This window comes from Palaemon carinicauda, chromosome 19, assembly GCF_036898095.1.
Source record: "Palaemon carinicauda isolate YSFRI2023 chromosome 19, ASM3689809v2, whole genome shotgun sequence".
Taxonomy (NCBI): Eukaryota; Metazoa; Arthropoda; class Malacostraca; order Decapoda; family Palaemonidae; genus Palaemon; species Palaemon carinicauda.
The window spans coordinates 26,380,796-26,405,873 of NC_090743.1; the positions used below are offsets into that span (position 1 = coordinate 26,380,796).

Genomic DNA, 25,078 nt, shown 5'->3' on the forward strand with positions numbered 1-25,078 from the left:
GAATTCAAAGGCGAGAGCGATCTCTGTGAAGATAGAGAGCAAAGCAAAGAGAAGCGCTCTATCTGGCTTTTTCTAGAGCGGACAGAGACACTCAAACAAATATGCGAAGAGGAGGGTTCGAGGTTAGGACGTGCTTTTCCCTTGGCCGCGCTCCTGGTTTCTTAGATGATCCCTCGCACGACGACGACAGCGATGCAGAACGATGACGAGAGGGATCGTTCTTCTCAGGTTTGTGGCACGAGTGTATATAATCTTGAGGCAGGAAGTCTCGGGGTGACACAAGGCGAGAAAGAGCGAGAATGATAACGTCTCTTCCTATTTCGCCTGTCTCTTCGGTGAGAATATCTAGAAGGCGTAAACGGGCGTATGGGAGAGTTATCTCGCACGTCTGAGCCAGCCGTAGAGAGCGCGCGCGCGCGCGAGAAAATTACCCATAGTGGAATCATATGGGCGAGCGGGCGTGCGTGCATATCCTTGCGGATGCGGGAGAAGGCTGGTGCGTCGGTAAGTGCTGGCACGTTGATATGCGCTGGCGTGTTGCAAAGCGCTAGCGCGTTGGTAAGCACTGGCGCTGCAGGAAAAGGCAGCATGGCTGCTTTGTCAGAAGACCTTCTAACAGTAGAAAGTTGACGAGCAGGTTTTACCTGTCGCGTAGGATGGTGTTGGGCGCGTATGCGGACGTGCAGGAGAATGTTGGCGCGCGGGAGCGCATAGGAGAGCACTGGCGCGCAGGAGAGTGCCATTGCGCAGGCGCGTGATGGAGTTATGCTCTTGTACGTATGCGCATGTTGGCGCATACGCTCTTGATGCCCTATGTTGGGGTAAGAAGGAAGCGCTCTTAAGTTTGCGACTAGAGCGCTTATTCTAGCGGCGAGACATCTCGTGAAGAGACAGATGGCAAGGAAGAGCAAGAACGATTATGTCTCCTCCTATGTCGCCTGTACTCCGGAGAGAACGACTGGGCAAAGGAGTGCGATCTCTCCTTTACTTCTTCTCTATCTCTCCCTCCTAGCCTCCGAAGAGGGGAGGACAATGAAGTGGAGGAGGAGGAGGAGAAGGTACTGTGAAGACCACTTCTACATACTAGGCAGGGGAACCCATCCTCCGCAGGGTAGCAGAACACCCATGACCTCCGTAACAGGGCATAGGGAAAGAGGATCCACATCCAGCGGTGACATAAAGGCATCATGAACACTACCTCAAAATAGAGGACATCATCTACAAAAAAAAAAAAAAAAAAAAGAAAGAAAGAAAGAAAGAAAGGAAGAAAGGCTAGTCTGCCAGCAAATAAGCAGGAGCAATGGTGTTACCACTGCGACAGCTAGAATTCGATTGAAGGTAAACAGCAGCTACCGACCAGAGGTCCCCCACCACTGTCAGGTGGGTAATTACCTGTCAGGTGGGTAATTACCTGTCCAGTCGTTAACGACCTTGTTAAGGTTTTTCTGCCATATTTTCCAGCTCACGCTAGAATATCTCCTATAGTAAAGAATTCGGGTTTGTATTTAGTGTAGGAACAAATATATACATAGTAAAGAGCAAAAGGGTTTGTTTTAGGTGTTGGAACAAGTAGGGGTAATAGCAGGAAAGAAGACTTACTATACTGAATAGGACCACGTTACATTTCAAGGCTTTATTATCATATACTGTACACACAATGAAGAGGAAAATCATGTCTTTCTACAGAGTGCAACAATACACTTCTATTAGTAAAAGGCATTTAAATAAAAAATATATCTTACAGCATTTTAACACAGTGTTTATGACTCAATATATATAGTAGGATCATTTAAGCATTGTATAAAACTATCGACAACTGTATAAAACATTCACTCTGTGCTGATTTGATTCACAGAACTAACCAATCACAATGACATATAAACATATAACACCTTGAAGGAAATATTACAAGTTACTATACTAAAACAGAAAAGATAAAACGTAGACTTTGGTAATGTACAAGTATCATGTCTGGATCTTTACCCAGAGCTACAGTTAAAAAAAGTTTTCTTTCCTTCAGCTACAAAAGTAAATCAAAATCTAAAAATACATTACGAACTATAAACGACACTACAATACTGTTCTACGATATAAGATCTAATCTTAATTTTCCTTCATTTTCCACCAAGTAAGTCATATCGGCTAAAGTCTGCTCTACCATAAATTCTTCACATCGTTCATTCATCTGTGGAAAGAAAATCAAAACTATAATCCCAAATTACTGTGGTACCTCGAATAACTTACTTCTAAACCATATGAGAAATTTTATTACAGTACTGTGCCAAGTAAACTTACTACTGCACTAAATTCTACTTACAGTTAGTAAACTACAGTATATCCAAACTTACACTATTATATTATATGAATACCATAAAATACAGTGCATGTAATTATTCTAATAAATACAAAATATACCATCATGAAATTGGTTAAAACAAGTAAATTAACCTATGTACATTAATACAACTACTTAACACCAATGAAAAGTTTTAAATTAAAAATTCCCATAACTTAGTAAAAAAATATATTATCAGAAAATAATTCAATTATAATGAAATTGTATATTTCTATACTCATCTGATGTTCATATTGCCTCCTCTAGAAAATACATTTATTGTCATTTATCCCTAATTTTTTTTTTTTGAATTTCCAAATTTCTCTCTTTCCCATACTGGTAGTCCCAATTTAAGGAGGGAATTAAGAGATACCAAGCTAGTCGGTAAGCATATTTGTTGTTAGACAATCTACCCTTATCGTCAATATCTAAAGCATAAACTACTAAAAAAATTCTTATCTAATTTAAAGCATGTAATGTGCTTATATAATTCCTTAAAAAAGTGGCAATTAAATATATTAAATAGTTTTTAGAATTTGTACAGCACCAATACTGCAGTAAATCTTTTTGTTAAGAAGCAAGCCCTAAATATCCAGAGCATTTACTTCAAACATTCTCCTTTTTCCTCATACATGTGACAAGAGGTTAAATACTGCACTGTAATTGTTCAATGGCTACATCCCTCTTAGTAAGGGTAAAAGAAACACTTTAGCTATGATAAGCAGCTCTTCTAGGACACTCCCAAAACAAACCATTGTTTTCTAGTCTTGCATAGTGCCATAGCCTCTGTACTATGGTCTTCCAGTCTTGGGTTAGAGTTCTCTTGGTTGAGGATACATTCAGGCACACTATTCTTGTTTCCTTATCTCCTTTCCTCACCAAGCTATTTTCCTTGTTGGAACTGTTGGGCTTATACCATCCTACTTTTCCAACTAGGTTTGCATCTCAGCTAATAATAATAATAATAACAACTTCAAACAATGTCAAATAAATTCCCCAACACAGGGATTACTTTGGAAAACACCAACATCTTATGTACGGTTGAAGCTTTGGGTGGTGTAGCTAAAACAAGTGCAACGCCATGGGTTTCAAGTGCACAACTACGTATGGGAAATTCTGTCCCTAATCCTAGGACCAAATTGGCTGATGAAGAAGGATTGGATGCCAAAAACTGGTGGCATAAAGTCATATTGGTTGTGCTACATCTTAATAATATCCAGTTGGGTCAGTGAAGAGCATACTACTGTTGAGTTTTCTCTATTCATGGAGAGGAAAGAAACTAAGACTGTTGATCATTATATAAACCTTGTATTGTATCACTCAATTTCCAGTCTTGACAGACACTAGTTTATCTTTAATTTAACCAAACTATTAACAATAACAGCTCCATTAAAACTTTCTTCCCCTTACCAATAGTTGTCGTCAATCAATTCCAGGATCATGGAGACCAATTCTCCACTTCGCTCATTAATAATTTTATCTACTGAAAAAAGAAGAGAATTGTCTAAACACACAAATCCAGTCTGTCACTACAAAGGAATCACTAGATATGAAGCACTACACACACTTATTCTTTCGTTTAGCTTCCTTACCCCTATTCTTCAATCCTATACAATTAAAGCAAGCCTACATCCTACATTCAAATGAGCAGACTAACTAATCACTAAAGTTTGCCGTTGAGCATACCTTATGCTAACAAATGATGCACAGCACATGCAAGTCACAAAAAGGCTTACTTCCTAATCTTTCATGTCGCACAAATGAGGCTTTAATATACTTAGGAAAACTACCTTCGAACTTTGTGCTAAATATTCAGCTAAAAAAATTCCTTTATACATGTTGAGCTAACAGGCAATCAGATGAGAATGGCCAACTATCAGTTACCATGATTATTCATAAGGGCATGTCCAGGTTGGGCTGGGGAGGTCATTCAGACCTGTGTGTTTGGGAAATGGTTCCCTCAGTTTGCAGCATTTTACATAAATGTGCTGCAACTGATGGGAGGTCTTCCTGATATTGAAGTGATTTAATCCAAGAAGGAACTCCCATATAATGACCTTCATAGACAACCAAGTGGCAGTCTGTTGCCTCACAACAAGGGGATCCTGCTAAAGATTATTCAATGCAATGACCCTTCCCATTAAGAAGTTCTGTCAGGAGAGAAATGTGTTCCTCTTACTATTCCATGTTGGGTTCACTCAACGTAGAGATGGACGACAGCTTTGCTAATAGCATGGCTTTAGTCCAACAGCCCATGGTATCCACTGCCTCAGTGTCTAAGACCCCGAATACACCTGCTTCAGTCTGCACAGCTGTTTTAGAAAGCAGGAAGGCAGACTACCTTCACTTCTTACATAAAAGTGTGAATGCGTAATAAATAGTTGGTTGTGAAAAGTAATGGAAATAAAATAACGAAAATGATTAACTTTCTAAAAGCGTTTTACATTAGGTAAAAATAACTAAAAAAATGTTATACGGATGTTGTTTATATAGATTAGTGAAGTACACTAAACAAACACTCGATGGAGTTAGGGTGATCGGAGGACTGAAAACTTGAAAACAACAACTTGAAAGTGTTGGTTAGTAAAATAGGAAGAAAATCTATAATAGATTACAGAATAATTCAAAGATTATCTACAGTAAATGCAGGAATTACTATTAAATTCATAACCTAGTTAGCTAGCGATAGCAGATTCAACCGTTGGAAAACAGTAGAGGATTGGGAGTTGTGGGTGGGTTATGTGTTCCTAGTATCTAACCCTAGTAATGCCGTACTTGCAAACTTTTCTACTACTGAATGATCTTTCAAAACTTATCTGGTTGGTTACTATAGAGCCCAAAGACAATAATTATTTGCATCCAGCCACCTAAATATTAAGACAATTATTATCAATACCATTATTATTTCATTACTATCATAACAGCCCAGCACAGAAAAGAAATGGAGAAGAATAATATACAAGAGTAATAAATAAAAATCTAGGATAAATACATAGTTAACTATGTAACAGACCAAAAGAAATTTAAACCTAGCCAACAAGAAATGGAGCTTCTGAAGTTCCACAGATTTAACTACTGCAGACAGTAAGGAAGATCATTTAACAAATTAATCTCGGCCAGATTAAAGTTTCTAGAATGCTATGTATGTAGTATTGTGCCAAACAAAAGAAAGGGCAAGACTCGTAAAATCAACTGCATACCTAGTCCACTTTTGCAGTTGTACAGTAATTTGAGATGTTTAGGCCAAGGTTTAACTTCATTGTTCCTAATTCACACTATGAAATCATTTCAGCTACATTTCTTTTATACAGACTGCAATAACAAAGACAAGTGATGGAATCAAAACATAGAAAGAGGCATCATTGGCATAAGCAACAAGATTTTTTCTAAGGCTAAACCATCTTTTCAGAAACTCGCACTTTGCTAAGATTGTCTGAAACTTGATTGAATTAAATGTACAATGAGAAATAAAATGACAAAATATTTTCTTCTGAACCTCATTAAAGGAAATAAAAACCTCACAAACCATTATCTATAGTAAATCCTACTGTGCAGTACAAATAAACCCTACTGTGGATTGCTTACTCACAATTAGAACATCTACCTTACATACTCCTGCTTTCAGTGAAGGAGTCAAAGATTTTATTTTCTTGTACTCTTTACTTAAATTACAGTGTTCGTTTAACTACCATGCAGAGTTGCTACTGGGTTTAGCACTAGTCAGCTAGTCTGTATTTTACGAAGTACATGAACTACCAGTGAAAAAGTCAAAATGTCTTGTGAATATTTTTAAGGGTTTGACAAATAAGGAAAGGTCAATAATTTAAATGTCAAAGCAGAAAATATTGAAGAATGGATAGAATTTATTATTGGAGAGCATGAAAAAGATTTAATATAGTTGGAAGCAGAGCAACACTTGGAAGAGGAAAGAGAGGTTCAGTATGATGGGGTCATGGTCCAGATATACCAAGTCAGCCAGACAGCCTTAATGCACACCTACGTCATCTGAGGGGGCTTAATGGTAGCGATAACCATTAAGAGAGGAGATCTATCACACAGTCAATGTAAATTAAATATTTTACCTTTTAAAAATATTCTATTAAGGTAAAACTCTCATTTTTTTTCTTAGGGCCTCCCTGCATGGTTTCCTATACTTTATCACAGTATCACGATATCGCATTCGAAAATATACTGATATGTTAACAAAAAAGCAACAAGATCATCAGGAACTTCCAAATAAAGCTTTTTAAAATAATTTTTCCCTCCATGAGAGCTTCCCATGTAAGCCTACAGCATTAAAAATATCCCATATTAGTAACAACTGAAAAAACTGACTAGAAGGTGCATGCAACTCCTCCCCCCTTGATTAATACATGCTATTATTTCCTAGCGTGCTAGAAATAGGAATGAATGGCGAGCGGTTATGACTCAGTTCCGGTAGGCCCTGCTGCTTCCTCAGGTCGCCTTGGATGACCGAGGAAGTAGCAGCAGTAGGGGATTCAGCGTTATGAAGCTTCATCAGTGGTGGATAACGGGGGAGGGTGGGCTGTGACACCCAAGCAGTACCAGCCGAACTCGGTTGAGTCGCTTGTCAGGCTGCAAGGAACGTAGAGAGGAATGGTCCCCTTCTTTTCATTTGATTGACATCGACTACCCCCCAAAATTGGGGAAGTGCCTTGGTATATGTATGTATTATTTCCTAACTCAGGATATCTAACAGAAAATTTCTTGACAATATATCCATCAATGTATTAAGAGCTTCTTCAATTCCTCCCCTAATATCTTTCTTTACTTCTTTATCTGCTCTTAAAAGGTCTTCTTCCTCGTCCTAAACATCTTTCTCTAAGTCAAAATCTAAATTTTGGAATATCTGCATTGTTAGGCATACAGTATTCCTAACTCTAAGTACCATTCCTTTACGATATATTCATCATCTTTAGCTGATTTATGAGATTTTTCAACAGTGATGATATTACAATTCTTACTTAATACTTGAGTTTCCTTCCCTAGCAAAATTTTTTTAGCCTAAATTTAAAGTTCACAGCATGTGGATGATCATAGTGACCACCCATTTGCCTTATATACCCAAGAAATGTTCAAGGCAATAATGATGACCTTAAGCAGTGTACCTGTTTGTTTTTCTACATCAATACCAAAAGCATTGCTCTTACCAAACTCTCCATACATGGATGAAGAATTAATCATGTTGAACTAATCATTTATTAAAAGAATAAAATCAGATGTTTACCTCCAGTTTGGACAATCCAACAGTCCCTTTTCCCCTAGATAGCAATTGAACTGCTAATTTAACAAGCTGTCTTTATTGACCTGATACAGTTACAGTGGAACCTCTACATACGAATTTAATCCGTTCCAGAACCAACTTCGGATGTAGAACATGTTCGGATGTCGAAACGAATTTTCCCATAAGAATACATGGTAATTCATTTAATTCGTTCCTCAGCCTAAAAACCCATAATAAATCCTTAATAAATGGCTACATATAATTACACATAACAATAACATAACTGCATAATATGAAAGAAGCATGTAACAAAGATAATTATAAAGAAATAATGAATAAAAAATGTGTTTTATTGCCACTTTACCTTAGAGACAGGCCAACGCAGGTGTAGGATCTGCTACCCAGGAGGAGACAGACGATCGGCGAGAAGGTAGACATGGTGTTAACATGTTCTTTAAATAAATACTCTCTCTCTCTCTCTCTCTCTCTTGTTCTTCTTCACTGTTAGTGTTAGAGACGTCTATTAATTTTTTTTCTGAGAGAGAGAGAGAGAGAGAGAGAGAGAGAGAGAGAGAGAGAGAGAGAGAGAGAGAGAGAGAGAGAGAGAGAGAGAGAGAGAAAGAGATATTAAACAAAAATGTGTTGTGTACATATGATTTTTAACAGCGTTAACGAGTTGAAAGACAGTTAAATGTAACTAAAAAAAACAATATCAGCGAATCTGAATTCCTTTATTAACTAAAAAAAATATTGATACAAACACACTCGTGTGCGTATGCGCAAACACACACACACACACACGCACAAGGAGACACGATCGGTGAGGAGGTAGAGATGGTGACTGCGATAACACACTGTAACTTACACTACGGAATTTTTATCTAACTAAGCTTATTTATTTTTTTTATTTTATTTTTATATTTCATATTTTTACATTTTTTTCTTTTGATTTTTTTATTTTCATCACTTTCAGTGACGAGTTACGGTATGTTATCGCAGTCACCATCTCTACCTCCTCCCTAACCGTCTCTCTTACTGCGTAGCAAGATTCTTGCACCTGTGTGTGTGTGTTTGTGCATACGCACACGAGTGTGTTTGTATCAATATTTGTTTTAGTTAATAAAGGAATTCAGATTAGCTGTTATTACTTTCTTAGTTTCATTTAATTGTTTTTCAACTCGTTGACGCAGTTAAAAATCATATGTACACTAAACACATTTTTGTTTAATCTCTCTCTCTCTCTCTCTCTCTCTCTCTCTCTCTCTCTCTCTCTCTCTCTCCCTCTCTCTCTCTCTCGGAAAAAAAATAGACGTAGACGTATCTAACACTACAACAGCGAAGAAGAACGAGAGAGAGAGAGAGAGAGAGAGAGAGAGAGAGAGAGAGAGAGAGAGAGATTTTATTTAAAGAACATGTTAATGCTATGTTTAGAGAGAAACAGAAAAAGAGAGAAGTCTTATTTAAAAGAGCTTGTTAATGCTATCTTGGTTTTGTTTGCTTCACTTTTTTCTTTCTTTCTGTTCATCACGCTGGCCCTTCTCACAAATGATCGTTGCCAACAATCTCTTTGTCCTTTATCTCTATCAATAAAAGGCGCTCTATCTCTTCCAGGGTATTGCTATGATGTCTTGTAATAATGGTGATCCCCTTCGATGGTTATTTGCTTTAATGGCTGCCTTCAGCTTGATGATCCTCGAGATCATAGGCCTATTCCGGCAATATTGTTTAGCCATACAGTATCACTCACATGTACACTGCTCTTATGTTTTTCTATAATTTCTTGCTTCAATTTTATTGAAAGAATTGCCTTCTTCCTGTACTGAAACTTAGCTTTTTAGGGACCATGATTATAGGTAAAATCAAAAAGGAAATGTGAGAAAAGGAAGAAAATAAGCATTGTTAATAACAGACCAAACAGAGGACAACCACATGATACACACAAGAACAGAGAACTGAGCACTCGACACTCAATGGCGTAATGTTTACTTCGTGTGTCGAAATAAAATTCGGGTGTAGAGTCAAAAATTTGCTCGAATTTTACTTCGGATGTTGGAAAATTCGGATGTAGATACGTTCGGATGTAGAGGTTCCACTGTAAATGCATTTCATGGATCTTATATGCAAGCCCATATTCTGTTTTTGTTTTATTGAGCACTTCTTGTATACCACCATCTGAAATACTCCCAAGTCTTGAAGATAAGCCGGAGTCAATAAAATTATTTCTAACCAATTTGATTAAATGGGAAACATCAGAGCAAACAAAAACTTCTCTTTCTGCCTTAGGATTTTTGAAAGATCCAATTTTTAATTTTTTTTTCACGTCTACTATAACGGCCAAATACTATGCAGTTACTTGGCACATCACTGTTTTGGTTACCCACGTGTGTACGACGAGAGCATATGACATCACAGTATGGGTGATTCACACTATAATCAGCGTGTTGGCTGACCTGGTATATCTGGACAGTGGATGCAGCTCTATTAGAAGTTGTGTATAGACCCAAACGTTAAATTTTCCCTTAAATGCATCGGCAAATGAATGAACTTTTATAATGCTATTGTGAAATTTATACGAATAAAATTATATAGCATACCACAATAACAAGACCATCAAAAGGCCTTTCCATTCCACCTTATCACCATTATTCCTCTATAGCTTCTGATAACCATAAACCAATATAGCACTTTGAAAGATTCAATGATTAAAATGTTAATCTGAATGTCTATTATATAACTATTTTCTTTGTTATATAAATTGTTATAATTTCTGACAATTGTTTTTTCATATCTATAACAAATAAGTTATACAAATTACAACACAGTCATGTCTTCATGAGAGAGGTATAAATGGGAAGTGGGTGAAATATTCATGTTGCAGAATTTGAGACACTAGCTTCCAAGATACATGTTAACATTTCTGTCATTCATCAACAAAAGATAGTTCTGCTATTAAATTCAACTTAACCTTCCATTATAGATAGCTGTTCTATGAATTACCCTTCTGATACAAATAGTAAATTGCATTTGTAAGACATGTTTTTTTTTTAAAGGCTGCTAAGAGGCAATGGACAATGAAAATGCCCTAGAGACTGACCATATATACCTATGCACAGCAACCAAACTGCAACAGCACCCAAGTTAGGACTAGGGAGGGCCAAGCAATGGCTGAGGATAACTTAGCAGGTGGACCTATGAGGCTTTCCAAAAACCCCCATCCTTAGTTAACTAGGATGGTGAAGTTGCGACAGTACAAGAAACTATTGAGCTTGAGCAGGACTTGAACCTTGCACACCAGGAGGCAAATCCAGCCTTCAACCCCAGCACTAGAATATTATCACTGACACTGGCCCCTATCCCTTTACAGGTCTAATTAGGAAGCTTAAAAAACATGCTTGCCCATGTCCACTCATCTACACCAAGCTGGCCAATTTCTATTCTTCCTCCTTTCATGCAGAGAAACCCAATTCTGTCGCATAACAGGGCAATGTGCTTCTGAGAATCCAGGTTACTGCTGTTGCTACCACCCAATTATCGCTGCTATCGAATTCAGGAATAAGCTTGGTTTCTTTTCTACTATTACATTCCAGATTAACCTATGTCTACCAAACAATTTTTTCTCAACCAACAGAGCTTCTCTTATTGGTGAATGAACATGGTGCTCTAAAATATTCATGACATTATTCTTAATTGTAAGAGAACCCTCTGCTAAATTCATTTTTCTAAATACTAATGTTCATTCCCTATAGCCTCCACAAGCCTCCTGTTGGACATCGCAGATCCACTATCCTTCTCAATTGAGTGAAGTACTCCTCCAAAAAGCAAAATATCCACACACTTAAATTGAGTCCCTTAGATCTTCTGAAGAAGGATCAGAGGTATGAACATTTCTTCCCAGAATTTACATGAAATTCTAGTTCATGCAAAAAAGCATAGAAATGCTGAGCTCCCAAGATTATTCTAGACATGTTTTGACATTCCTACTACTCAGAACATTAAGAATCCTACTCAAAAGGAGCCCCAACTAAGATTGATAACTAACTTTAAGATCACAAGCTGGCCAAGACATAAACAGTGGTTGAGGATGGTTAATGTTATCTTGCAAAAGCAATTCCCTCTGCTTTGCTTACTGCTTCTTCCCCAGCACCCAAGAGTGCTAGAGTATGGTGAATCAATGCAAAGACCATCCTAGGTCTTTCTTATGAGGCTAGGGCATACCCCCTTTGGTTCTAAAAAATATTTGCATTGGCTTGTAAAATTTCAGATTGTTTATTCTAGCAACAACCACTCAACAATGTGCTGATCTGTCTAAGCCTAAGGAATAGTTTTACCAAAATCTAAAGTATTAATGACTTATTATTAACCCTTTGAGTGCCAACCTGTTACCAAACGATTTGCACCTAAGCCCCAAGCTCTGTTTTTGGGATATTTTACTAGACTCATCTAAGCACAAAAACTACATAACCAAACTGAAAGATTAATTATTGTATAGCTGAATAAGTTTCCTTTACATTGATATATACAGTTATGCCATATATGTTTTGTAAAATTGTAATACTGTATACATAAATAATAAGAGAAAAACAATTGGGAATCACTGATGTAAAATATGTCCAGTGACACTTCATTTTGATTTGTTAAGTAGGAGTATATAAATTTTCTCACAACCAATTAAGTAACTGATGATTAAAGGGTTTGCAAATTTGTTTTCATTATAAAACCATAATTTTAACATTATATCCCTATATTATTATTATTATTATTACTTGCTAAGCTACAACCCTAGATGGAAAAGCAGGATATAAGCCCAAGGGCTCCAACAGGGAAAAATAGCCCACTGAGGAAAGGAAATAAGGAAAAACTACATGAGAAGTTTAAGAACATTAGTAACATTTAAATAAATCTTTCATACATAAACTATAAAAACGTGAAAATAACAAGAGGATAAAAACTTCAAAATGACAAGACAAAGAGAAACAAGATAGAATAGTGTGCCTGAGTGTACCCTCAAGCAAGAGATCTTTAACCCAAGACAGTGGAAGACCATGGTACAGAAGCTATGGCACTACCCAAGACTAGAGAACAATGGTTTGATTTTGGAGTGTCCTTCTCCTAGAAGAGCTGCTTACCATCACTAAAGAGTCTCTTCTACCATTACCAAGAGGAAAGTAGCCACTGAATAATTACAGTGGAATAGGTTATGTCTTGAGAGAAAGAGATTTGTTTCTAATTTCAGTGTTGTCAAGTGTATAGAATGTGTAAAGAATAAGCCATACTATTCTGTGTACGTGTCGGCAAAGAAGAAATGAATTGTAACCAGAGAGAGGGATCCAATGTAGTATTGTCTGGCAAATCAAAGGACCCAATAACTCTCTAGAGGTAGTATCTCAACAGGTGGCTGGTGCCTTGTTGAACCTAAAAAAAACTTCACTAATGTACTAAGGTCACAAATCAGATTCCATATATCTGTCAGAAATCATAGAATAAAAACACAAAACTTAGGACTTACCCCTCTGAACTCGTGAGACGTTGGGGGATGCTTGAATTCTGGACCGAAGTTAACAGATACTGTGATATTCTTATATAAAGATACAGCTGGGTAGTATGTGCCTCCAAATATATCTCGAAAAGCTTCTCCGTAACATTTACCATTTCTGTAAAATAGCATATCTAGATATGACTTAGTTTTTTCAGCTTACGCTTAACAAAGATGAGTAGAATTTTGTAAAATGTTTTATAACATACATGTAAAGAATTTCAAAAAATGTTCCATTAGTTCTTAACTTTAAAGATTAGCTCCAACACCGCAAAAAATTCATGTTGCCTCATTAACAAAAGTTATTCCAGAAGCATATATACACAATAAAATATATATCTAAAAAAATTCATGTCTATGATATACAATTACATACCTAGATTTTTTAGGCTTTATCATAATATACCATTCAATCAAATTACACAACTTGCTTTAACTCAACAAGCAAATGCACACTGGCATTTCAATCGAATGGATCCAAACAATTCTATCTTTAACAACTTGGAATTTTTATTACCAATAAAAATGTTACCTTTATAGATTAAATATTGCAAGAAATCACATGCAAAATAAATATCACAAAAAGCTACCTAGATATAAAACAAACTGATGAACACGAGAAAATTTAATGTCTTCTTATCACGGGATCAAAATAGAAAAAATAAATAAATCTTTACTTACTTGAAGAAAAGAATCTTTGCACCAGGGAGTGGCTTCAGCTTTTTAACAGATTCCGCTAAGTCATCTTTATCTTCATAATATAAATGGGATCGAAATTTTACAAGAGGCTGAAAAAGAGATAAGGAAAACTTGACTGGAAGGAATGAAAGAATACTGTAAAACAAATATACTGTACAGTACTGTATATCCATTACTTGATACTTCAGTGCACTCCTTAATTTCTCCCAAGGAATTAAACCAATCTGATTAAGACTGTACATACTTGAAATTGTCCGCTCTTATAATTAACATTCCAAGATTAAAGTAAATAGAAAAAATATCTATAAATTTTGCTATAAATAATGCACAAATAATACTTTGCATACAAATTTGAAAAATGAATCTGGAATATAATTTTGCAAATATAATACAAAGTACTATTGCATCATTACAGGTGCGCTCCCTTAAGGGGAGTCCTCACGTCCATTTCATCTTCTCAATCAATAACAAACAATAGTAATGTGCATGACAGGAACTATGCATACTTTATCAAGATAAGATTTCAACATGTTCCAAATACATATAACTAAAAAACCCAACCTTCATCTAAGATTGATGAAATATGACAATAAAAGGTGATGAAATAAAGTGATGCCTTGTTATGATTAGATATATTAAGCAAACAGTTCCTAATTGGGAAGCTACTTTTACCTATAAACTACTATTCCAGGAGATACATCGTGTGACTAAAAAGGGTTTGCATGATCAATATCAATCTACAAAGTCACCATAGCTGTTAAGGACCTGTATAAATGCCACAAACCTGTTGGATTTGAAAGACAGTATTTAGGTTAGGCAATCTACCATCACAAGGTTCCATAAGCAAAATGAGAACTCTAGGTATATAATTAAAGCAACAAACAAAATGAAGACTGCATGTATATAATGAAAGCAAAATAATTCTCCATAAGCAATTCAAGTTGGTGAAGGTTACTAGTGGTTTAATATATGGATGGAGATGACATCACTGTAATAAGGGATAGCTATAAGCTACATTCTTAACCCTGGATAGGTACGCTCCTCGGACACCCCTTTAAGGGTATACTCGGACGCGAACGACCCCGACGCCAAAAAAAATTCTTGAAAAATCAGTTTTTGCAGTAACCTCCTTTTTTCTTTTGCCAAAAAAAACTTCAATGAATGCTTAAAACAACTGTATAGATAAATACTACTCATCTGCAGAAAAACTATTTATTATAAATATTTTAAAAAATTAAGTAGAAAAAAAAAAAGACCTGACATAAAAATTCATAAAAAAAAAGTTTATACATATATACACAAATCCTTTTAGGAATTGATTCTTGAATGTTTAGGACACATCTTGATGTATTTTGGATGAAGTCAGACCCATGGAGGTGAAGATCTGAAATGAGAAAAAAAGGGTAACTTTTTTTGGCCAAAAAAATTTGTCCAAATTTCATGAATTTTTTTGGGTACCCAAATGAAATAGGAAGTGGCTAATTTTTTTAGGGAATAAACATATGTTATCCTAAAATAGAAATATGTAAAAAAATCTTCATTATTTTGTAAATTACATTTATATCAGGGGCCATATCTAAAGGTAATTTTTTGAGTACTTAGAAATTCCGTAAAAAAATACATATATTTAATATATAATATGATATTTATGCAGGTAAAAATATACCAAAATATCACAAATTCTATAGGGAACAAGAATATATATAGATAGGGCAGCTTACGCTTCGGATATGTCCACAAAATGGCCGCCAACCACACTGACTCAGACTCCCTAATCTGCCACTTGAAATGTAGGAAGGGTATGTCAATTTCAAGGTGTTATTTACTAATCTAATTATTATTGGATATGCATAAAAATTGTATGGTGGGTTGCTGGATAATTGTCGATTATTTTACGACTATAAAATTAAAATTCTGACCCAAAAAAATTTTTTTGAAGGGAAATAAAATCGAAAAAAAAAATGTAAAACAATATTTTAGCTAAAAAAATTTGATGATATTCAATAAAAAAAAAAAGTAAACAAAATTTTCCGACAAATAAACATCTAGAGGAATCATTACTCTGTGATAGTTCCTTAGTACGTAGTAATTTTGATAGAATTGGGAAAAAACGAAAAAATGGCAATCACCGGAAAATCAAACACATACCTATATATACGCCATATCTGGCTAAAAAAAAGATAGGCATGGGTAGCCAGATCATCTAGAAACACTTTCCAACACTATAAAAATATAAGTTTTGCGACACTACTTGCCAATTCCTTACGGTAACATGACTAAGCAAAAAAATGCAAAACAAATAAAAAGGGGCACTCGCGGAAAAATGGCTAACATTCTAATATACGGCATTTCAGAAAAAAAAAAATTCAGCCACGTGCTAGGCAAACCATCAAGGCACATTTTCCGACAAATAAACATCTAAATGAATAATTACTCTGTGATAGTTCCTTAGTACGTAGTAATTTTGAAAGAAATGGGAAAAAACGAAAAAATGGCAATCACAGGAAAATCGAACACATACCTATATATACGCCATATCTGGCTAAGAAAAGAAGATAGGCATGGGTAGCCAGATCATCTAGAAACACTTTCCAACACTATAAAATTATAAGTTTTGCGACACTACTTGCCAATTCCTTACGGTAACATGACTAAGCAAAAAAATGCAAAACAAATAAAAAGGGGCACTCGTGGAAAAATGGCCATTCTAATATACGGCATTTCAGAAAAAAAAAATTTCAGCCACGTGCTAGGCAAACCATCAAGGCATATTTTCCGACAAATAAACATATAAATGAAATATTACTCTGTGATAGTTCCTTAGTACGTATTAATTTTGAAAGAAATGGGAAAAAACGAAAAAATGGCAATCACAGGAAAATCGAACACATACTTATATATACGCCATATCTGGCTAAAAAAAAAATAGGCATGGGTAGCCAGATCATCTAGAAACACTTTCCAACACTATAAAAATATAAGTTTTGCGACACTACTTGCCAATTCCTTACGGTAACATGACTAAGCAAAAAAATGCAAAACAAATAATAAGGGGCACTCGCGGAAAAATGCCCAACATTCTAATATACGGCATCTCAGATAAAAAAAAAGACATGCACGTGTTAGCCCAACCATCAAGGCACACTTTCTAACACATAAACATGAAAAAAAAATCAATAATATACGGCAATTCCTTACTACGTAGTAAATTTTTACAAATATTGAAAAAAAAACAGAAATTGGCAACCGCAGTTAAATACCCAATATACCAATAACTACGTCGTATCTGACAAAAACAAAATCACGCATGGGTAGCCAGATCATCTAGACACACTTTCCAACACTAAAAAACCAAAAGTTTTACGACACTATTTCGCAATATCTTACGGAAAAATGACTTGGCAAAAAAATGAAAAAAAATGAAAAAGGGACACTCTCGGTAAAATGCCCGACATTCTAATATACGACATCTCAGATAAAAAAAAAGACATGCACGTGTTAGCCCAACCATCAAGGCACACTTTCTAACACATAAACATGAAAAAAAAATGAATAATATACGGCAATTCCTTACTACGTAGTAATTTTTACAAATATTGAAAAAAAAAACAGAAATTGGTAACCGCAGTTAAATACCCAATATACCAATAACTACGTCGTATCTGACAAAAACAAAGTCATGCATGGGTAGCCAGATCATCTAGACACACTTTCCAACACTAAACAAGCAAAAGTTTTACGACACTATTTGGCAATATCTTACGGAAAAATGACTTGGCAAAAAAATGAAAAAAAAATGAAAAAGGGGCACTCGCGGTAAAATGGTCCTCGTGGTGATGAACGACATTTTAACTAAAAAAAAAAACATGCACATGGTAGCCAAACAATCCACCAAGACTTTCCACAACTGATAACCTATACAAGTTGCACCATTCTACGACAATTTCATAATACGTAATAACTTTGATAATTAAGCAAACTACCCTAGAAGGGTAAACTCGGACGCGAACGACCCCGACGCGTCTCAGAAATCGGGGAAGGAGTACAGCTACAGCAATGCACATCTGGACACTACTAGAGCGTGTAGGGGAGACACCTCCTGCAGGTCGATCACCCACAAATTCAGTCACGGGGGTGAGTCACGTGAGAAAAACCTGTTTTTTTTTTTACGCTCGGGGTCGCAAACGACCCACCGTACCTATCCAGGGTTAATGTCCACATTTCATCTTTACTGATTCTATATCGATTTTTTGTCTATATGACATGAGCTCTTCTCTTTACTCTTGAACTTCTCTTTTATACTACAGTATCACTTTCAATTTTATCATCACTCAACATGGCTTCTCTTCTATTCTCCATATTCAACAAAACTTCAAAATAGCACCTCTTTATTTACACCTTTTATTTCTAGGATACAATTGTTCACTAACCCTTCTTTGTATTCATTATTATGTAAAAAAAGCTTTCTATTCTCCCCTCTACTTTAAATATTGAGTTTGCTTTCTATTCTTCTCTTATTTTTTTCTTGACTACCCTTATCCATCCTTTACATACCTACACAATTGTCATTTCTTTCATTCAATTGAACCCAAAATAATCTCCGTTTACTTGTTCACTAAATCTTCTAGTTATTCATTCCATGACACTGATTTTATTTGCCTTTTCTACCCCCTATAACCACAAATACTACCTTTTCTCATACCCAATCATGGAATACTATAAGCCATTCCACCTCCTATCTTCAATCTTGGCCCACAGTTTATCTATTTTCTTCTTAAAGGCACTTCACTTCCTCATTAAATTCTCCCCTTAACAACCTGACCCCCTCTAACTCGCATGCATTTAAAATTTTTCTTCAGCCAAATGATGATTACATACCTCATACACCTCTACTACTCGCTAATATGTCTTTCCCTCGTACAACTAAGGACATTCTTTTTTGAAAACCATATGTATCCAACAATAACACCCGTTTCCAAACATAATTTCACAGTTCTCTATACTGTACTGTATTCTCCTTCATTCAAGAAACTCCATTACTGACAACATAATCATCTTTTCCTCTGTCAGACATTTACACTTAAATTTCACATTCTCCTATCAGAGTCCAACAGATCCAGATTCTCCCAAAACCATTAGTTTTACTTCATTCCATTCCTGACTATATAAGCTCATTATTACAAGGATTTTTTGTTCTTGCCACTCACTCACTACTAAAATCCTTAAATAACAATTATGTACACTTTCCCCAACCTCAAGAAACTTTTTGGGCACCCAAAAGCCACCCATACCATTACTCTAAATCTGCCACTTGATCCTGACACATTCACTACTACCCTTCCTAAACCTATATACTTATAATAGTCAATACATTCCTGTATATGGATTGGACCCAGGACTCATGAGGTTATGTTAAGAGGCAATTCGAAATGAGGTACCAAAGTCATAAAAGATGGAACCCAAGTATTCACAAAGTAGCCCAGGAGCTACTGTACAAGCAGCAAACCTTCCATCTATATCAACAAGTCTTGCCTAATTTCCCAAGACAACAGTGACTCGAGTAATATTATTTCATTTGAATTACCCCTACAGAAAGGCTGTGTGTGAAATGGATAGATTTCCACCTGTAGATCTAAGTGGTATTTTTCCTTTGTTTTTTAGCTCCAACGTTATCTGTTACTTTGCGTAAGTTAGCAAGAAGAGGAGCTTTTAGCACTTGTTGGAGAATTAGTAATGTAACTCCAATATGTAAATGTGTTTGTGGTAGCTCAAGCCCAACTGATTACTGCCCAATAACCATAACTCCCATATTATCTAAAGTTTTTTAATGTCCATTGGCAAAACGTCTTAATAGGTTTGCTGAAGGTAATCATCTGTTCCCCACTTTCCATTTGGGTTTTTCTAAAGGCATTGGAGCATGTGATACAGTTCTTACAATCTCCAATGCTGTACAGAAATCCCTTGATTGTGGTCAGGAACTTTGTATGATTGGCCTTGATTTTAGTGATGTTTTTGACCTTGTTAATCATGAGGTCCTTGTTTTTAAACCCAAACAGTTGGGAGTGGGTGTGTCGTTTCTTAGCATTATCATTTTAGGTAATAGATCGCAAAGTAGTTGTTGATGGGCACCATAGTGAGTATAAGAATGTGATATCTGGTGTTCCTCAGAGTTTGTTCTTGGCCCATTACTTTTCATACTATATACACATGACATGTGGTTTGGCCTAGAAAACAAGCTTGTTGCATATGCAGATGATGCTACTCTCTTTGCATCAATTCCATCTCCTAAATGTAGATCTGGGGTTGCTGAATCCCTTTATAGTGATCTAGCTAAAATTAGTGCATGGTGCAAATTACGGGGCATGAAGTTGATTCATAACAAAACTCAAAGTATGATTGTAAGTAGGTCTTAGACAGTGATTCCTCAACATCCAGATCACAGCATTGATAATGTTTCTTTAACTTTGTATGACTTGAAATTTTATGAGTGATTCTCAACAGAAAATTTACTTTTGAGAAACATTAGGTCTGTGCCTTCTTCAATTGCACAATAAATTGACTTATTGAGACAATCTTTAAAGATTTTCAGCGATCAATCTATTCTGAAGTGGTGTTTTAATTCTTACATTCTACCGTGTTTTGAGTATTGTTCTCCTGTCTGGTCTTCAGCTGCTGATTCTCACCTTAATTTGTTGGACAAGAACTTACAGTCCATTTAATTTCTTATTCCTAATCTAAATATTAATCTCTGGCACCATCATTCAATTAGCTCGTTATGCAAGTTGCATAAGATTTTTCATAATTCTGATCATCGTTTACATTTAGATCTTCCCGGACAGTTCCATCCTGTTCGTAATACTAGGCATGCAGTTAATGCTGAAAGTCAGGCCTTCTCCACCATGAGGCTCAATACTACACAGTATTCTGGAAGTTTTATTCCAGCTGTGACCAAGTTGTGGAATGATCTTCCTAATTGGATAGTTGAATTGGTAGAACTTCAAAAGTTCAAACTTGCAGCAAAAGTTTTTATGTTGAACAGGCTGACTTGAGTCTTTTTATAGTTATATATGAAATATCTGTTTTGATGCTGTTACTGTTTTGAAAATATTTTTTATTTTATTTGTTCATTATTTCTCATATTGTTTATTTATTTCCTTATTTCCTTTCCTCCCTGGGTTATTTTTCCCTCTTGGAGCCCTTGGGCTTATGGCATCTTGCTTTTCCACCTAGGGTTGTAGCTTAGCTAGTATTGATAATAATAATAATCATACAAGGTTTGAACCTACGACTCTTGGGTGAAAGGCAAGGAATGCTACCAAATAAGCCCCAAAGATCATAATAAAGAAGTAACCTAAAATCTTATGCACATAAAAGTTGAAACCTAAAATTTTATGCATATGATGAAACCTAAAATTTTATGCAATACATGAGGCATTACCTTGCTTACCAGTGAGTTTTGCCAATGACTCAGGGGAGAATATTTCATTCAAATTAGCCCTTATAAATTGATTAAAAATCTATTTCATTATTCTTGTGTTAGTTTCCCTTTCTCATCATTATTACCCCATACAATATCATTAAGAAGTTTATAGATATATGAATTGTTCATTGAAATTATTTCAAAATAAATCAAAACTGGATCAAGACATAGGAGTAAAAAAAACTTGCTTAGTAATATGGCTGTGGACAAAGGGCTACTACAAAGAAACCCTATCAATATCTCCGCAGTGCTCTACACAAGAAACACTGTACAGTATATGGTGTCCCAAATAGGAGTAAAATATCTACATAGGCTTGAAACTTTTACAAATAAAACTTTGTGAAAACCAAGTTCACACCAACAAAACTGCTAAACATAACCTACTGAAAATTTTATATTAATTTTGCACCAAGATAAAAAAAAATAAGAAACAATGAAAATTATATCAATTACCTTATCTTTATAAGTAGGTGGAAATCGAGAAACTGGATTCTTATCTGGTAGACTAATCATTACTCCAAGGACATCCCCCTCTGAAAACCCACAATCTGCATAGTGTTTTCCACGGGATTCATGAAACACAGTGCCTTTCCTGAAAGTCAAAATTACAGTTAAATTGAAAACTTTTCCTCAACATGACCATACATCTCATAATAAACCTTTTTTTTTTTCCTTTTTTTTAACAATCTCATTATCAACACAACTTTCATCCAATACAAATATATCAAATCTTAGTAATTTGTATTTTTCCTAGCATACTTACCTCGGACTACTCTCTCAGGAGTTACTCTTTTAGTTTAAACTTGCGACCAGAAAATTTATCCCCCAACCAGGACTCCATTCCAGGCGTGAGGCATAAAGCCTCAGTCCGGTAATATGCCCCAGGGTATGTTCCCTGCGCAAAGCAACCTTCCACTGTCTTTGACCCACAATGCACCAAGAAGGAGGCTGTGTCAGGCCTGATAAGGACAGGTCAAAGGTCACCATTCGTACTCGATCCAGGTGCCATCGTTGTCTCAGTGCCAACTTCCGAGAACTAGCGAGGTAGGTAGGGTGGGACATACCTTCGAGAGTAGTCCGTGGTAAGTATGCTAGGAAAAATACAAATTACCAAGAATTTGTTATTTGTTCCGATGCATTGTAACCACGGACTTCTCTTTCAGGAGACTTAGGCTTAGGAGGTGGGAACTGAAACGAGGAAGGGGCGGAAGACAAGGTGATATGGAAGGCCTGTTGGGGAAAAAACTTCAAGAAACCTGCAATAACACTCACCCAAGTTGGGGGACATCCATCGATGTAGAACTGTCATAAGTGCCCTGTAGCAGGAGAGGGGGTTATGGAACTCACCGCGTCTCCCACCTCGGACATTAACACTGTGTGCAAGTCGTGGCATTAAATCCTGTTGTGCCACCACGATGGGGCAGAGTCTGTACTCATCGCGAGACACTAAGGAGCAGTCTTTCAGGTTATGGGAAGTGAAGGTGTTCTGTCTCTTCCACATACCTGCTTTAAGAACTTGGGCCACTGACATATTCTTTGAAAAGGCCATCGATGTACTGATGGACCTGATATCATGGGGCCTGGCAGACAAGGGTGCCGGCTTGCCCTTCGCTACATAAGCCCTTCGAATTACCTCCGAGACAGTAGGAAATCGTGTTCTTCGAAATCTCCTTCCTCACTTTGCATGTGAAGACAAAAAGGTGTTTCATGGCGGGCTTTAAGCAGGACGTCGATGCCAGCTACTTTAGGAGAGCCCTAATCGGACACAGCAGAAGGTCCTCTGAGTCATCTGACTTGGGGATGGCTGGGATCACCACCTCCGAGAACCTTGGATCTGAGACCGCTGGGTTCTGGGTCTTGGCTACGAAGGAGGGCACAAAGGTTAGGATTGCCTCCTCTCAGCCGATGGAGTGACTAACGTTGGCTGCCAGCCCATGTAATTCGCCCACCTTTTGGAAGAGGCCAGGGCGAGGAGGAACACAGTCTTCAGGGTCAAGTCTCTGTCCAGGGCCTGCCGCAAGAGCTCGAATGGTGGTTTCTTGAGGGAGTCAAGACTACGAGGACATCCCACTCCGGAGCCATCAAGGAGTGAGGAGGGCAGGACTGCTCAAAACTCTTGATAAGCATGGACAGTTGCCTGGAACTACCCAGGTCTATTTCTTTAACCACGCGATCTGTCCCAAGGCAGTTCTGACCCCTTTGATGGATGGCACCGACATGTTCCTATCTAGGCGTAGGTGAACCAAGTAACCTGCTATTGTCGGGATGGAGGCTCCTATGGGTTTACGGTCGTTCTTCCGGCACCACTTGTAGAACCCTAGCCATTTAACTTGGTATATGGCCCTTGAGGAGGAGGAGAGGCAGCCTGTCATCTGGGAAGCCGCCCTTGGGGAGAATCCTTCCCTTGTCAGGAGGCGCTCGATAACCTCCACGCGTGAAGGGATAGGTTTCCGAGCCCCTCGTGAAACTTCAGAAAGTGAGGCTGCTTGAGAAGATCTCCTCTGATGGGAAGGGGCCACGGCTGGGCCACTGCTAGGTCTCGTAGGTCGGGGAACCACTCCTTTTCCGGCCACCAGGGGGCGCTTAGAGTCAGCTGAGCCCCTTTGGAAGTCCTAAGTCTGTTTAGGGTCTGCCGCAGGAGCCCGAACGGAGGGAACGCGAAGGCATCCAGGCCGTCCCACGGATGTTGAAAGGCGTCTTCCATGACTGCTGTTGGATCCGGGACTGGGGAGCAAAACACTGGTAGTTTGGCGTTCAGCCTGGTGGCAAAGAGGTCCAGGGAGGGAGACCCCGACCTTGCTATGACAATCCTTGCTACTTCTCGAGGAAGGGACCACTCGGTGCCTAGGACTTGGGCTCTCCTGCTCAAGCCATCTGCCACCACTTTCTTTTTCCCAGAATGAATCTCGCCGTCAGGGTAGTATCATTTCCCTCGGCCCAGGTTAGAATCTCCTCCATCAGGTACTGTAGAAAACGGGACCTCAGACCAACCTACTTCTTGATATAGGCGACCACCGTGGAGTTGTCCGACATTAGGGAGATTTTTCTGCCGCTGACTTCGTCCGCCAGGGACAGTAGGGCCCTCTACGCTGCCAGGAGTTCTAGCTCGTTTATGTGGAGGGTCTTCTCCTCCTTGCTCCACAGACCCGAAACTGAGTTGTCCTGCAGGTGGGCTCCCCAGCCCTCCTTGGACGTTTCCGTGAATTGTATCTCCGGAGGAGAGTCCAGGACCACTGAAGAGCCTTCCTGGATGCCTGCGATAGGGAGAGCTCCTTTGGACGATCCCTGGTCTGAGGAGCTAACAGTCTTTTCATATCCCACTGAATTGGACGTAGTCGTATCCTGCCCAGAGGGACCAACTTTTCCAAAGAAACCGGGTGACCCACGAGCCTCTGCCACTGACGAAGGTTGGCCGTTTCCCCCGAGGAACGGTTGACCGACTTCTTCCAGGCGTTCGAGCCTCTCTGACGTAGGGAAGGGCTTGGCTTGGACCGAACATAAATCCATTCCCAGGTACACTGTCCTCGTGGAGGGAGATAGTTGGGACTTCTCCCAGTTCACAACAATACCCAACTCGTTGCATAATTCCACCAACTTGTCCCTCTGCTTGATGAGGTTGTCCTTCGATCCCAAGAGAAGGAGCAAGTTGTCTAGGTACCTCAAGAGCCTGATACCCCTCTCATGGGTCCAAGGCGACACCAGGGTAAAGACCTTCGTGAACACTTGGGGGGCTGTGGAGAGACCGAAGCAGAGGGTGCAGAACTGGAAGACCTCTTCTTCCCACTT

The 25,078-nt window shown here is 37.7% G+C and overlaps 1 protein-coding gene across 2 annotated transcripts in view; it reads right to left on the reverse strand.

Annotated features, from left to right (window-relative positions):
- Positions 1-1,618: 1,618 nt before the first annotated feature.
- Positions 1,619-25,078, reverse strand: part of LOC137658533 (set1/Ash2 histone methyltransferase complex subunit ASH2-like) — an 85,190-nt gene continuing 61,730 nt past the window's right edge. For both annotated transcript variants that reach the window (XM_068393335.1, XM_068393334.1), the window contains 4 exons: positions 21,746-21,884; positions 13,795-13,901; positions 13,087-13,231; positions 1,619-2,185 (listed from right to left, as the gene is read on the reverse strand). In XM_068393335.1, coding sequence (XP_068249436.1) covers positions 2,084-2,185; positions 13,087-13,231; positions 13,795-13,901; positions 21,746-21,884 — 493 coding nt within the window. In that variant the 3' untranslated portion in view covers positions 1,619-2,083. The remainder of the gene's footprint in view (positions 2,186-13,086; positions 13,232-13,794; positions 13,902-21,745; positions 21,885-25,078) is intronic.